The 13,069-nt window shown below is 49.8% G+C and overlaps 1 protein-coding gene across 1 annotated transcript; it reads right to left on the minus strand.

The window, feature by feature from the left end:
• Positions 1–2,302: 2,302 nt before the first annotated feature.
• LOC113888834 (vasopressin V1b receptor-like) lies at positions 2,303–9,470 on the minus strand. The gene is made up of 2 exons (XM_027535818.1): positions 7,738–9,470; positions 2,303–3,487 (listed from the first exon to the last, which is right to left on the minus strand). The coding sequence occupies exons 1-2, from the start codon at positions 8,675–8,677 to the stop codon at positions 3,159–3,161; spliced, it is 1,269 nt and encodes a 422-aa protein (XP_027391619.1). The 5' UTR covers positions 8,678–9,470; the 3' UTR covers positions 2,303–3,158.
• Between the last annotated feature and the right edge of the window lie 3,599 nt (positions 9,471–13,069).

The raw sequence follows: 13,069 nt of genomic DNA on the forward strand, positions 1-13,069 counted from the left end.
AAGCAAGCAAGCTACAGAAAGCACATGGCATGGGAGGGGCTCTGGCCAACCTTGATTCCGGGTCTCTTCTCTCCTCTCTACTATAGAGTCTCAGGTCCAGTGTCCTGGAAGCCACCCACTGGATGGGATCCAGAGCCAGGCCACCATCCTCTCTAGCATCAGAAGAATGTTGTACAGTCTACAGCCTCACAAATGCCTCCCCCAAGGCAGACATTGTTACTTCTGTTTAACAAATGAGGTGCCGCTTGCTCAGAGACATTAGAACTTGCCCAAGTTCATACAGGTAGAAAAGAGGTAAGACTGGGACTCAAAACCAGGTTTGGGTTACAAGGCCAGTATCCCTTCTACCTCCCAGATATCGTGATGAGCAAAATTTACTTACTATCTACTGTGGCACTAGGGTCAGAAACTGTGGTCTGAGGTGAGGGAGGCTAATGTAAACAGAGGAAGGAGCAACTTCAAAAGCTCAGGCTGGCGTGTGAGGTTCATAAGCCCAGCTCCATCAGGACAGATGGGCTGGGAAGAAGCAGTTGGATGTCAAGGGCTGACATGAGCAATAGCTGCAGTGAAGAGAGATAGTGGGTTCCCACATCTGCCCAGAGCCTTGATCCCATTAGGGCTTGCATCCCAGTTTCCAGTTCTCTAGTGTTGAAAGGCTGGGATGCTTTGCTCACTCATGACACTCAGCTTAGTTCTTTTCTCTTAAGGAGACCTAAGGAGACTTCTTAGAGCTAAGTGGCCTCTTAAAGAAGTGTATCCCCAAAGCCACAGTCACCCCTCACACCTTCCCTAGGAGTGGAGGGCAGAGAGTGACTCTGTTCCCTAGTGCTGCTCTCAGGCGCTCTTAATTAGATTAGCAATCAATCCCCACAGTAGTATAGTTTCATGGGTTTACAAACTGCCTACATACCCACAGTCCTATTTGACCCTCATAACAAAGAGAGCTTCCTTGGTAGCTCAGCTGGTAAAGAATCTGCCTGCAATGCAGGAGACTCCAGTTCGATCCCTGTGTCAGGAAGTTCCCCTGGAGAGGGATAGGCTACCCACTCCAGTATTCTTGAGCTTCCCTGGTGGCTCAGATGGTAAAGAATATGCCTGCAATGCAGGAGACCTGGGTTCAACTCCTGGGTTGAGAAGATCCCCCGGAGGAGGGCATGGCAACCCACTCCAGTATTCTGGCCTGGAGAATCCCATGGACAGAGGACTGCGGGCTACAGTCCATGGGGTCACAAAGAGTCAGACAGGACTGAGTGATTAAGCACACAGTGAAGAGAGCAAGGTCACTGGTGGCATCGTGGTGGTAGAACCAGGGCCTGACTTCAGCTGATGCTTTTCCCACCATCAAGACCATCACTTAGATTAGAACTGGAATCGTGGAGAGGAGGTTATTCCAAGGTATAAATGCCACTGGAGATAATGAGGAGCAGGACAAAGTCCCAACTTCCACCGGCCAGGCTCTCTTGGCATTAGCATCATGTAACTGCTGGCAATTGACGCTTTTGAACTGTGGTGTTGGAGAAGACTCTTGAGAGTCCCTTGGACTGTAAGGAGATCCAACCAGTCCATCCTAAAGGAAATCAGTCCTGAATATTCATTGGAAGGACTGATGCTGAAGCTGAAACTCCAATACTTTGGCCACCTGATGCGAAGAACTGATTCATTGGAAAAGACCCTGATGCTGGGAAAGATTGAGGGCAGGAGGAGAAGGGGATGACAGAGGATAAGACGGTTGGATGGCATCACCAACTTGATGGACATGGGTTTGAGCAAGCTCCAGGAATTGGTGATGGACAAGGAGGCCTGGCGTGCTGCAGTCCATGGGCCACAAAAAGCCGCACACAACTGAGCGACTGAGCTGAACCGCTGGCAAAGGTGAACGGTACGGCCGCGGCAGGACCCAAAGCCACCAAAACCGAGTCAAACAGCGTAAATGTCACTATCACGAAGATCCAACAATCCTTCTAGAGCTTATGGGTAGGAAGTCCTCAGTGCTTCTCCAGTCTTGCGAGTCATGAAAAGTTTGAGCTGGGAAAGACCTTGAAGAGCATCTCTATTCTGCAGGCAAGGAGCTGAGGCCCAGAGAGGGAGGTAAGTTCCCAAGGTCGTACAGATACCACCAGGCAGAGCTGGGATCCCCATCCTGGGCTCCTGACTTGATCGTGGCAAGCATGTGATTTGTATGGAAGCTCTGAAGAGCCTCAAACAAATCCAGAGCCACGACTAAGTCATGCTTTCTCAAAGGATGTCCCCTCCATGCAACCCAAGAGGGAGGAGCCACATGGACCCCGTGAAGGGAGGGGATGTGCAACCAATCCCTGCTGCTCCCAAGACTTCCTCCCACTCAGAATTTGGTGACCATTTTCATCTCCATCTCTCCTCACTCATTCTTCCCACATTCAACCCAGTGGGCCATTCCACTGAGAATATGCAGTACTTTGCCTTGTCACCCATCCTAACTATAAATGAGGGTATTTGGGAGCAGATAAGCAGCATTTGCAGAGTTACCAAGCGCTGTGCTACCCCTCATCTCCCTTCGGTAGACAGGTGAGTATAGCAGGCGAATCCCCCACACCTGTTCACTTCTCTTCATTAAGCACGCCTCTCTCAAAGCCCCCTCCCACACACACCCATCTCAGGATTCAAATAGAGTCCTCTTTGCAGTTATTCACTCCTTCCCTCTCCTGGCTGAACTGGGATGCACTCGTCAGATTAGGGTGGGACAAACAAGATAAGATACCAGCCTTTGAATCCCTGCTGCCTGTGGACCCTCAGGCAGGAGAGCCCAGATCTGCAGCACCACATCTATCACACACTTGGTCCCCAGACATGCTGTGAACACAGCAGGATCAAGGAAGCAGACAGTCTTAGTCTCCCTGTTTCCCAGCACGTGAAGTTGGGTGGGCAGCTATGACACCAAAGACAGGAGCGGCCTTTCTGGCCTCCTCACCCTGCCTCAAGCTGAGTCAAAGGGCATAAATGTCATTGTCATGAAAATCCAACAATTCTTCTAGGGCCTATTGGTTAGGGTGTCCTTAGAGAACGCTTCTCCAATCTTGCAAAGTCGTGAAAGGTTCTAACTGTAGAAGACCATGGAGAGCATCAGGCTGGGCAGTGCTGAGATGGGCAGAGATCCTCCACCAGACTCTGGGGAGTGCTCCTTAAAAGATGCTGGTCTCAGTGGCAGCATCGCCCTCCACCTGCTCTGCGCCCCGCAGGGAGTCTTTGGGCCCTGGCCTCCTGCTGAGTCCGGGGCTGAGGCCGCGGGCAGGCGGGCCACTGGAGCGGGTCAGCAGGGTGGCATGGCGGCTGGACAGACTGCCGTTGGAGAGCCGCCTGCGCATCCTGGGCCCAGGGCCTCCGCAGCAGGCCAGACGGCGCAGGGCATGCAACCACAGGTGGCTGTTGAAGCCCATGTAGATCCAGGGGTTGCAGCAGCTGCTGAGGTTGCCCAAAAGCATGGAGATGGTGAAAGCCACATTGGTCGAATCTGTCAAGGGAGAAGCACAAGGATTTCAGAGCTGGAAGGGACCTGGGAGAGAGTCCGCTCCCTACAGAACAGAGGAGGAAGTTGAATCCCAAGGAGGACCACGTGGGGTTCTATAATCAGAAAGGATCACAGCTGGGACTCAAACCTGGGACTCCTGACTCCAGGGTTTTCCCTCACTGATTTATTTATTGATTGATTTTGTGCCACAGGGTGATGACAGGAGCCGAGGCTTGCTCTAAGCTGACTTTAGAGACACAGACATAGTCAGCGACAGGAGCAGCCCAAATTGGATCACTATCTTTGTTCTGAAATCCGGAATCGTGTATCCCCTGAGGCAATTTCTATAAAACCTGCAGGAAAAATAACCATGATTCCAGCCAAGTTTGGGCACACTACATTCCCACTTAGGTCATAGATACGGGGACACACTGCCCTCTGAGTTCTGTGCTCCTTGAGCCCTTTGGGTCTGTCCCAGTCATTCTGTCATTCAGTTATTGCCCGTGTGAGTATTGACCGTGCTGGGGACCTGGTAGCCTATCAGTGGAGCCTGACAGCCTAGAGGTCCCATGAAGCCATCTCCAACTGTGCAGCTTCTAGGTACAGGGCATCCAGGCATCTCGTTCCTGGCCAGTGCTGTTCTCTCTTGTCAGAAATTACATCCAGAGAATGTCCCTTCTGCAGGGAAAACTACTTTCTCTCCTGGACAGTCAAAATGCGAGCCTTCAAAGACTCTGATAAAATTCCTTACAGATGTAATACTCTTTCGGAAAACTAAATGAAACTTCTCATGCCAAGAGGAAAGCTGCTGAGATGGGCCCCAGCCTCCTGCCAGATGCACCATGGCTAAGCTACGGCACGGGCTGCACACTGAGTTGCCCAGCTCTTTGGTGGAGGCTGTAGAATCACTGAGTGCCATGGCAGAGCTGGAAGGAATTAAGGGTTATGGCCCAGACCTGATCCTAGGTCTTCCCTCTTTAAAGCAGCAATTCTGCACCCTGCCACCATTTCAACCAATGAACTCAAAGGCAGAGCTCAAGTGCCTGCTCTGTAAAGTGTCGTGAAAGCTTCCGATATGCTGGGTCCTTGGGTGCTCTCCAGTGTGGTACTTGGCAGCCCAAGAGAAGGGAAGATACCGGGTCAGGATATTTGAGAGAAGGCATGAATCAGAGTTGGGAAGCACAGAAGTGAGAGCAAGGAGGGAGCACTTGTAAGCAGAGCGGGGGACCAGCCTCAGCAACAAACCCAGGCTCCTGCAGCATGAAGGCGTCTGGCCTGCACCCCAGTTAACTGAATACCCAGGGGCTGCAGACATTTGAGAAGTTGCTTTGGCTAAGGGGTGTATTCATCCCATCTGCTCCATCAGTATATGTATAGTGCCTAGACTAGGCCAGAGACTAAGGGTTTCCACAGGTTTCTTCACTTGAGAAGCATCTGTTTGAACTGGCGCCCCCGAGCCAGGGCCAGGTAGGGGCTCGAGACGCGCCTGGAGCCCTGGAGTCTTCAGAGGCTCCAGCTCAGTCCTGGAGGGCAGACCTGCTGCAGACCGGCCTGGCAGAAGCTCCACTGACGGCAGGAGGTAGAGATAAGCGCAAGGAGACAGCTTCCTGCCAAAGACTCGGGACGAGCGGCCAGGAGGCCAGCATGCCGTGGAGGGAAGCTGGATGTACTGGAAAGCAAGTTTAAAGTAGTGAATGTCTGCTCAACTCAGAGTCCTCGAAGGGCTTCCGGTTTTCTGAGGGACACTTCGTTCCTGTACTGCTTACTCGGAGAGGCCCTTGATAAGTGATAAATCATTTATATATGGGTCTGAGGGACAGGATGATGATGGTGGTGACTAGAGGAGGCAAGCAAGAAAGCTTCTCGTAGGTTCCTTGATAAAGGGCGAACGGCCTTCTCATCCCTGGTGTCACCAGCTCAGCTATGATTGTTGGGAATAAGACAACAATAAAAGCCTGGATAAAGTTTGACCTAAGAAGACCTTGATTTGATTCTTGGCTCCATCTCTTACTAGAAGTGGCACCTTGGACCAGTTGTTTCACCTCTCTGAAGCTCAGATTACTTAGATGTCAAGGGGAGAAGGTCACCCCTAAGTAGCACAAGGCCTAAATGTGCTTGGCACATAGAAAGCCTTCCTTCCTTCTATTCTGTCCTTGACTAGAGATGGGGGCAGTCCCTGGAGCAGGTTAGGGGTAATATTGCTTAAAGGGTAATTTTATAAATAGCCTCTGGTCCACACTAGTGTCCGAAAGGTGGTTAAGAAGGGGTACAATGGGACTGTTACAATTCAGTATTGCTGAACTCTCTCTTTTTTTTTTAGGTTTTAAAAAATTATTTTTAATTGAAGGACAATTGCTTTACAATATTGTGTTGGTTTCTGCCATACATCAACATGAATCTTGCTGAACTGTCTTGCAGAGTTGTGTTAATGTCATGAGCAACCTTCCCCTTACTTCATCTTTCCAGAAAAGATGCTTGGCTTGAGCCTGTTTGGCTTGAGCATGCCCTAGGATGAGCAGGTTGAGATTAGAAACAATAGCACAGGGAAGGGGGGTCACCCTAAGAGCTGGTAGGAAGTGGTAGTCTGGGTCTGCTGGTCAGTGAGTCCTCAGGAAGCTTCCAGAGCAAACTGCACAGGGCGTCCCTGGGGCAGTCATGTGCTGCACCCATCATACACTCCGAGCTGCGCATGAAGAGTCTGCTGTACCAGAGAGCAGTCACCCTGACAGGTGACCACACACTTGTCCCCACCCTCATGTTCCTAGGGGAGCAGGAAAAGATGTCTTTGAATACCACTCACCAGCATTTGGGCTGCCCAGAAACAGCACTTACCTTTCTCAGGACAAGCTCACCCCCAAATGGCCTCACCCCCAGTTGGCAGTATCTGAAACTTAGGCTGCCATCTATCTCACTCCAAAAAATGACCAGAACAGGCCTCCCAGAACACAGTCGTCTTGGAAGGTCCCACTTTGTTTTTTACATAGGAGGAAGGCCCTTCTCTTCATCACTTTCAGAGCTAGAATTTGGAAAGTGGGGGCATGGAGTTGAGGAAAGAAACGAGGAGATTCCAGGCCTAGGTTCTATCCTCACTTTGCCACTTCCTAGCTGTGTGGCCTTGGGCAGGTCAGGTAGCCTCTCTGAGCCTCTGCTTTCTCATTAACAAGACAAAAGGGTTGATCTTGGAATTTCAGGGTTGTGCCCCAGGGCTAATTAATTGAAAATGGCTGTTGAAAAGGAGTTCAAAGTCTTGTTCAGGTGCAGAGGGGGAAGAATGCTGAGAGACACACTTCAAGGGCCACAAACTGCCATCTGGACCAAATCATTTGAAAATCCCTTTCAAACAGTCTAGCAAACTGTCAGTTGCTTGGCCAAATCTACTCATGGTCATATCTTCATTAGGGCCAAATAGTATTTTAAAATGCTTAAATTAGTTGGCAAAGTTGTAGAATTACGGAAATTTCACATTAAAGGTACTCACATGGCATGTTTTGACTGGATGGGAGTTACAGCTATCCCTTTTCACACTGGGACAGGCACCATCTTTAATGCTGCACCTATTTGTTACCTGCCTGACTGTGGCAGCCTCTGTGCTGTGCTGCTGTGCTAAGTCACTTCAGTCGTGTCCAACTCTGTACAACCCTATGGACTGTAGCCCACCAGGCTCCTCTGTCCATGGGATTTTCCAAGCCAGAATACTGGAGCGAGTTACCATGCCCTTCTCCAGGGGATCTTCCCGACCCAAGCATCGAACCGGCGTCTCTTAAGTCTTCTCCATTGGCAGACGGGTTCTTTACCACTAGCACCACCTGGGAAGGAGGCTGAGATGGTAAAAACTCTGCCTGCAATGCAGGAGACACGGGTTCAACCCCTGGGTCGGGAAGACCCCCTGGAGAAGGAAATGGCAACCTGCTCCAGTAGTCTGGCCTGGAGAATCCCAAGGACAGAGGAGCCTGGTGGGCTACAGTCTGTGGGGTCACAAAGAGTCAGACACGACTGAGTGAGTAACACGCACATAATACTGAATGAGATCTTCAAACAGCTTTGAAGGCATTGATAGAAACCATTCAAAATGAATGCATACTAGAACTGTCCCTTTTCACACCAGAACACCATTTTTAACTGCTTCACCCATTTGCTACCTGCCTGGCCCCGGGAGCCACTATGGCCCTGTCCTAATACCCTCCTTCTCTCTTTTCTGCATTTTTCCACCTCCTGCTCCTGCCTCTACCTTCCCAACCAGACCACACACTTGCCTTCATCGGGGGCATTCTCATCCCACACAGACCACATCTGGACACTGAAGAAAGGCGCCCAGCAGGCGATATAGGCCAGCACAATGACGAAGGTCATCTTCACAGTTCGGATCTTGGCCCGTGAGATGGCGCTGACGCTGCTAACCCGGGACGGCAGCCCCCGCGGGGCTGCCACCGGCCCACGAGCGGAGGGCCTGTTCCCAGTGCCCCAGCTCCCTCCTTCAGCCTGCCCAGCCTCCGTCTTGACTTTGAGGTTCCTGCAGATCTCGTGGCAGATGAGGCCATAGCAGGCTGTGAGCATGGCCACTGGCAGGATGAAGATGGCCAGGGTGGTCCAGGTGATGTAGGCCCGTGGCCCCCAAGGGAAGCGGAAGTCTGCCCAGCAGTCCAGCACTCCAGAGCCCTGGATCACCTCTCGTATGGAAAAAATGAAGACTTGAGGGAGGCTGAGGACTGCCGCCAGAAGCCAGGGCGCTGCGATGAGCGGGTAGGTGGACCGGCTGGGCTGCTGGAGGCTGCGCAGGGGGTGACAGACGGCCAGGTAGCGGTCCAGCGTCATGGCCAGCAGCATGTAGGTGGAGGCAAACATGCTCAGCACCTGCAGGTACTTGACGGCCCGGCAGAGCGGGTCGGGGCCCCGGAAGCGGTAGGTGATGTCCCACAGCAGCTGGGGCAGCACCTGGAAGAGCGCCACGCCCAGGTCGGTCAGGGCCAGGTGCAGCACGAACACCTGCATGCGGGAGCGCTTGCGGACCGGCTGCCCCACCGTCAGGAGCACCGTCAGGTTGCCCCCTGTCGCCAGCGCCAGGACAGTGGCCAGGACGCCGATCTCCACCTTGGCCAGCTCCTCATCCCGGCCCAGCCAGGGTGTGGTGGCGTTGGCAGCAGAGAGGGTGCTCCCCGGGGTAGGAGCAGCCGTCCACGGAGGCCTGGAATCCATGGTGGAAGTTTGCTGGGAGAAAAACGCGCGAGGAGGCGGGGATGGACGCAGAGTGTGAGCGCAAATAGAGAGGCCGGAGGAATGAGACGGAGTGGACAGGAGGAGGTTAGAGATGGAAGAAAGGGGAAGGGTGGGATGACCAGAAGGAGGCTGAGACTGTGTGGCAGGAGTTAAGAGGGCAGGGATGGAGAGGATGAGGTAAGGAAGAAGATGCTGAGCCCAGAGAGGGGAGGGGGAACCCAGGAGCGAAGGGAAGCAAGCGTCAGGGAGCCGAGGAGGCAGGAAGGGCAGAATGGGCCAGGCTGTGCAAGGCGAGCCTTCTGGAAGGGTAAGAAGGCTGGGGGAGCTGGCACCACTCCCCAATGCACCTCAAATCTACTTTCTCAAAACTTTCCTGGAAGCGGGAAGCGGGTGCCCCTAAACCTGTTTGCAGGAGCGCTCCTGGGCAGAGGAATCGCTGGAAAACGCCGCTGAGCCCATACGCCCCGGCTGGCGGCTCTGCTCCAGCAGGCTTTATGCGCTCGCATCCGAGAGCAGCGGCCCCTGCGCGCCGCGTGGCTCCTGCCGGGGAGGGCGGAGTGACACCCATAAGCGACCAACCGCGGGGCCCAGAGAAGCTGGCTGGGTGGGGATTCGAGGGAGGGCCCGGGAGGAGGGACAGAGGGGCAGGTGGACCCCGGACAGACAGGGAGCCAGAGAAGCGGACGGCGTGACGAGCGCTCAGCGGCCGGCGGGGCCCGCGGACAGACAATCTCCCCTTGGCTCGCGCCTGGAACCGTCGGACTGTCTCCCGAGACCGGTGCGCGCCCAGCGGATGGGTGGTGGGCGCCCACCTACCGGGCACCCCGAGGCCGGCGGCGCTGGGCGGGGGGGGGGGGGTCCCTGTCCCCTAGGTAGTCCCCCAAGGGTGACCAGGTGGGCGAGGCAGCGCCCCAGACGGAGCCCTGGGCCGTTGGCGGTGTCGTCTGACTGCAGGCTTGTGTGGAAACTTGGAGCCTTAAAGGCGGGAAGAAAATAAAGGCGAAGCTGTGGGTGGAGAGGAGGCAGCGGCGGAGAGAGCGCAGTGGGACGAGTCGGTGCTGGGGTCAAGGGGAGGGCTTTCCTGAGTCTTTCATCAGCGGTCACCTCAAGGCAGTTAACCACTCTGGGAGGTAGAAAACGGAGGTGGTGGAAGTTACAGGATTCGCTCTAGAAAATCACAGAACTAGTGAAGCAGTGGAGGCAGGACTAGACCCAGTGCTTTTCCCAGAGCGGCCTTTGCTAACATCCGTGAGAGGCATGGGTGCAAATAAAAATAAACCACCAGGGCCCAGAGGAAGCTTACAGTGCGGTGGTACTGGGCGTGGACTCCAGAGCAGAAGTTCCTTAGGAGTGACAACAGCATCCTCCGCTACTCTCAGAAAGGCCAGGGCCCATCATCATACCAGAGGTGCTCTTGTCTTGCCTTTTAATCAAACCAGACCCTCCTTTATAGTGTCATCCGTCCACCCATGTATCCAATTAAGGTCCCTTCTTGACTCGCCTCCATCCTACACAGCCTGCACATTCATCTCCAGCTCATCCTTCATGGTTCAAACACTCACCATTTCTCACCTAAAATATATTAGCATCTTCCTTTTGTGCTGTGCAGCCCAAACCCTAACTTCGCAGATTTTGTTCTTTGTGAATAATCTTTTTTTTAAGTCTTTCTGAGGGATCATTCCCATTTTCAGGTAAACTCTGCTGCTGCTGCTGCTGCTAAGTCGCTTCAGTCGTGTCCGACTCTGTGCGACCCCGTGGACAGCAGCCCACCAGGCTCCCCCGTCCCTGGGATTCTCCAGGCAAGAACACTGGAGTGGGTTGCCATTTCCTTCTCCAATGCATGAAAGTGAAAAGTGAAAGTGAAGTCTCTCAGTCATGTCATGACTCTTAGCGACCCCATGGACTGTAGCCTACCAGGCTCCTCCATCCATAGGATTTTCCAGGCGAGAGTACTGGAGTGGGTTGCATTACAAAACATATACATAACCCACCTCAGACAGTAGACCCTCACCTCCAGCTGTTACAATCTCTTCCCTTTGACAGCGAGACTCAAAAGGGCTGTTTGTCTCCATCTTCTTACTCCTATTCATTTCTCAATGTATTCATTTAAAATTATATATAGTTAAACATATGATATCAAACCATAGGTACCATTCTGGAACTTGCTTTTTTAAAATCTGCCCATGGTAATACATAGATCTAGCTTATTCAGTTTCTCATGCACACTATTGAAGTATGTGAATATAATGCATTTTGTTTATTCATAATTTTAGGTTATTTTCAGCTTTTTTAGCTATTTAATTTTAATGCTACAATGAACATTCTTTATATACGTGTCCTTATGTTCATGTGTGAGAATTTCTCTCAGGTGTACATACAGATATATATGCTTGATTTAAGTATTATTGGACCATACAGTGTATGAATTTTCAATTAGATAGATCCATATCTTAAATTTTGTCTCTAAATGTGTTGTGCCGATTTAGTCTCCCACCAGTTGCATTTGAGTTTTCCACCATCGTCACAGTCAGACTTTTAATTTTCACCAATTTGATAGATATGAAATAGCATCTCATGTTGCTTGTATTTTCTATTTCTCTGACTATTAATTATTTTTAGTATCTTGCCATGTGTTTATTTGTTGTTTGGACTTTTGTGAGTTGTTTATATCATCTGCACAATTTTTGATCAGATGGTTTTTCTTATCAGTTTGTAGGAAATCTCTATATGAATCTTCTATGTATTCTGATACATTGCATATCTTCTCTAATTTATCACTTATCTTTTGTTTATGGGATCATCTGTTACAAAGAAAGTTTAAATTTTAATGAAATCAGTATTTTCTTTTATCATTTCTGCTTTTTGTGACTTGTGTTCCCTATCTCAAGAACAGAGAGGTCCCGTATTTTTCCTAACCCATTTAACATTTGGTTTTCATCTTCTAGGTCTTAATCCATTTAGAATTTATTTTGTGTGTGTGTGAGATAAGAATCAACTTCCCTTTTTCCCCACGTGACAAATCAGTCCTCAGTTTACTGAGTACTCCATTCCTGCTGTCACCTGAATAATACATTAAGCTTCAAAATCTGTATACGGTGCTATTCTGGGGTCTCTGGTCTGTTCCATTGTTTATTTTTTATCCCTGTTCTATTATTTCGCTGTTTTATGTTCTAAAGCTTTATAATAAATCTTTAGAACATAATAAACTTTAATGTATAGGGAAAAAGCCAACAAGCCTCCATCTTGTATCTTATTTTCAAACCATTTTGGAAATTATGAGGTTAGGTATCAGTTTGTCTAGTACCACAAAAATTTCTGTTGAGTTTTCGTTGAAAGCATGGAATTTGGAGACTATTTGGGGGAGATTGACATATTTATAATTTTATTCAGATCTATTTATGTCCTCCAATAATATTTAATAATTGTCTTCATAAATGGCTTCCCACAGAGGAGCCTGGCAGGTTACAGTCCTTGGGACCACAAAGAGCCGGACACGACTAAGCAACTGATCAGCAGGCACTTTTTCATGGGTTTTACTCCCATGTACCTAGTAATTTCTGTTGCCACTCTACATAGAATTTTGTCCTATCATATTTTCTAATAACTATTATTTGTCAGTTATTGCCAGTATTTGGGAGTAATATTGATTTTTTTGTAACTTGCTCTTAAATTTAGCCATTTGCTGCACACCCTTTTATTAGTAATCATTTTGGGACTATCTATGCTTATAACGTTCTCTTTAAACAGGAATCTTTTTTTTGTCTTTCATTCCAATTCTGTTTAACTCTTATTTCTTTTCCTTGTCTTAATATAATAGCTAAGACTCCACTACAATGTTGAATAGCAGACAACATTGATTTCTGATTTTGGGTGAAAAATGCTTCTAAAGTTTCATCATTAAATATCATACTTAAGGTAGGTCCTCTTCACTTTGTAATTTTAAAAATATCCTCATTTTTTTTACATGCACATAGTTTAAAGATTTTATTTTCTTGGGCTCCAAAATCACCGAGGATAGTGGCTACAGCCATGAGATACCAAAAAGTGAATTGCTCCTTTGGAAGGAAAGCTATGACAAATCTGCTGCTGGTGCTGCTGGCTAAGTCGCTTCAGTCATGTCTGACTCTTAGTGACCCCATGGACTGCAGGCCTTACCAGGCTCCTCCGTCCATGGGATTTTCCAGGCAACCAGATTGGAGTGGGGTGCCATTGCCTTCTCAAATGACAAATCTAGACAGCATATTAAAAAAGCAGAATTATTACTTTGCCAACAGAGGTCTGTCTAGTCAAAGCTATGGTTTTTCCAGTGGTCATGTATGGATGTGACAGTTGGACTAATAAAAGAAAGCTGAGCTCCAAAGAACTGATGAT

This window comes from Bos indicus x Bos taurus, unplaced genomic scaffold (genome assembly GCF_003369695.1).
Source record: "Bos indicus x Bos taurus breed Angus x Brahman F1 hybrid unplaced genomic scaffold, Bos_hybrid_MaternalHap_v2.0 tig00002291_arrow_arrow_obj, whole genome shotgun sequence".
Lineage (NCBI taxonomy): Eukaryota > Metazoa > Chordata > Mammalia > Artiodactyla > Bovidae > Bos > Bos indicus x Bos taurus.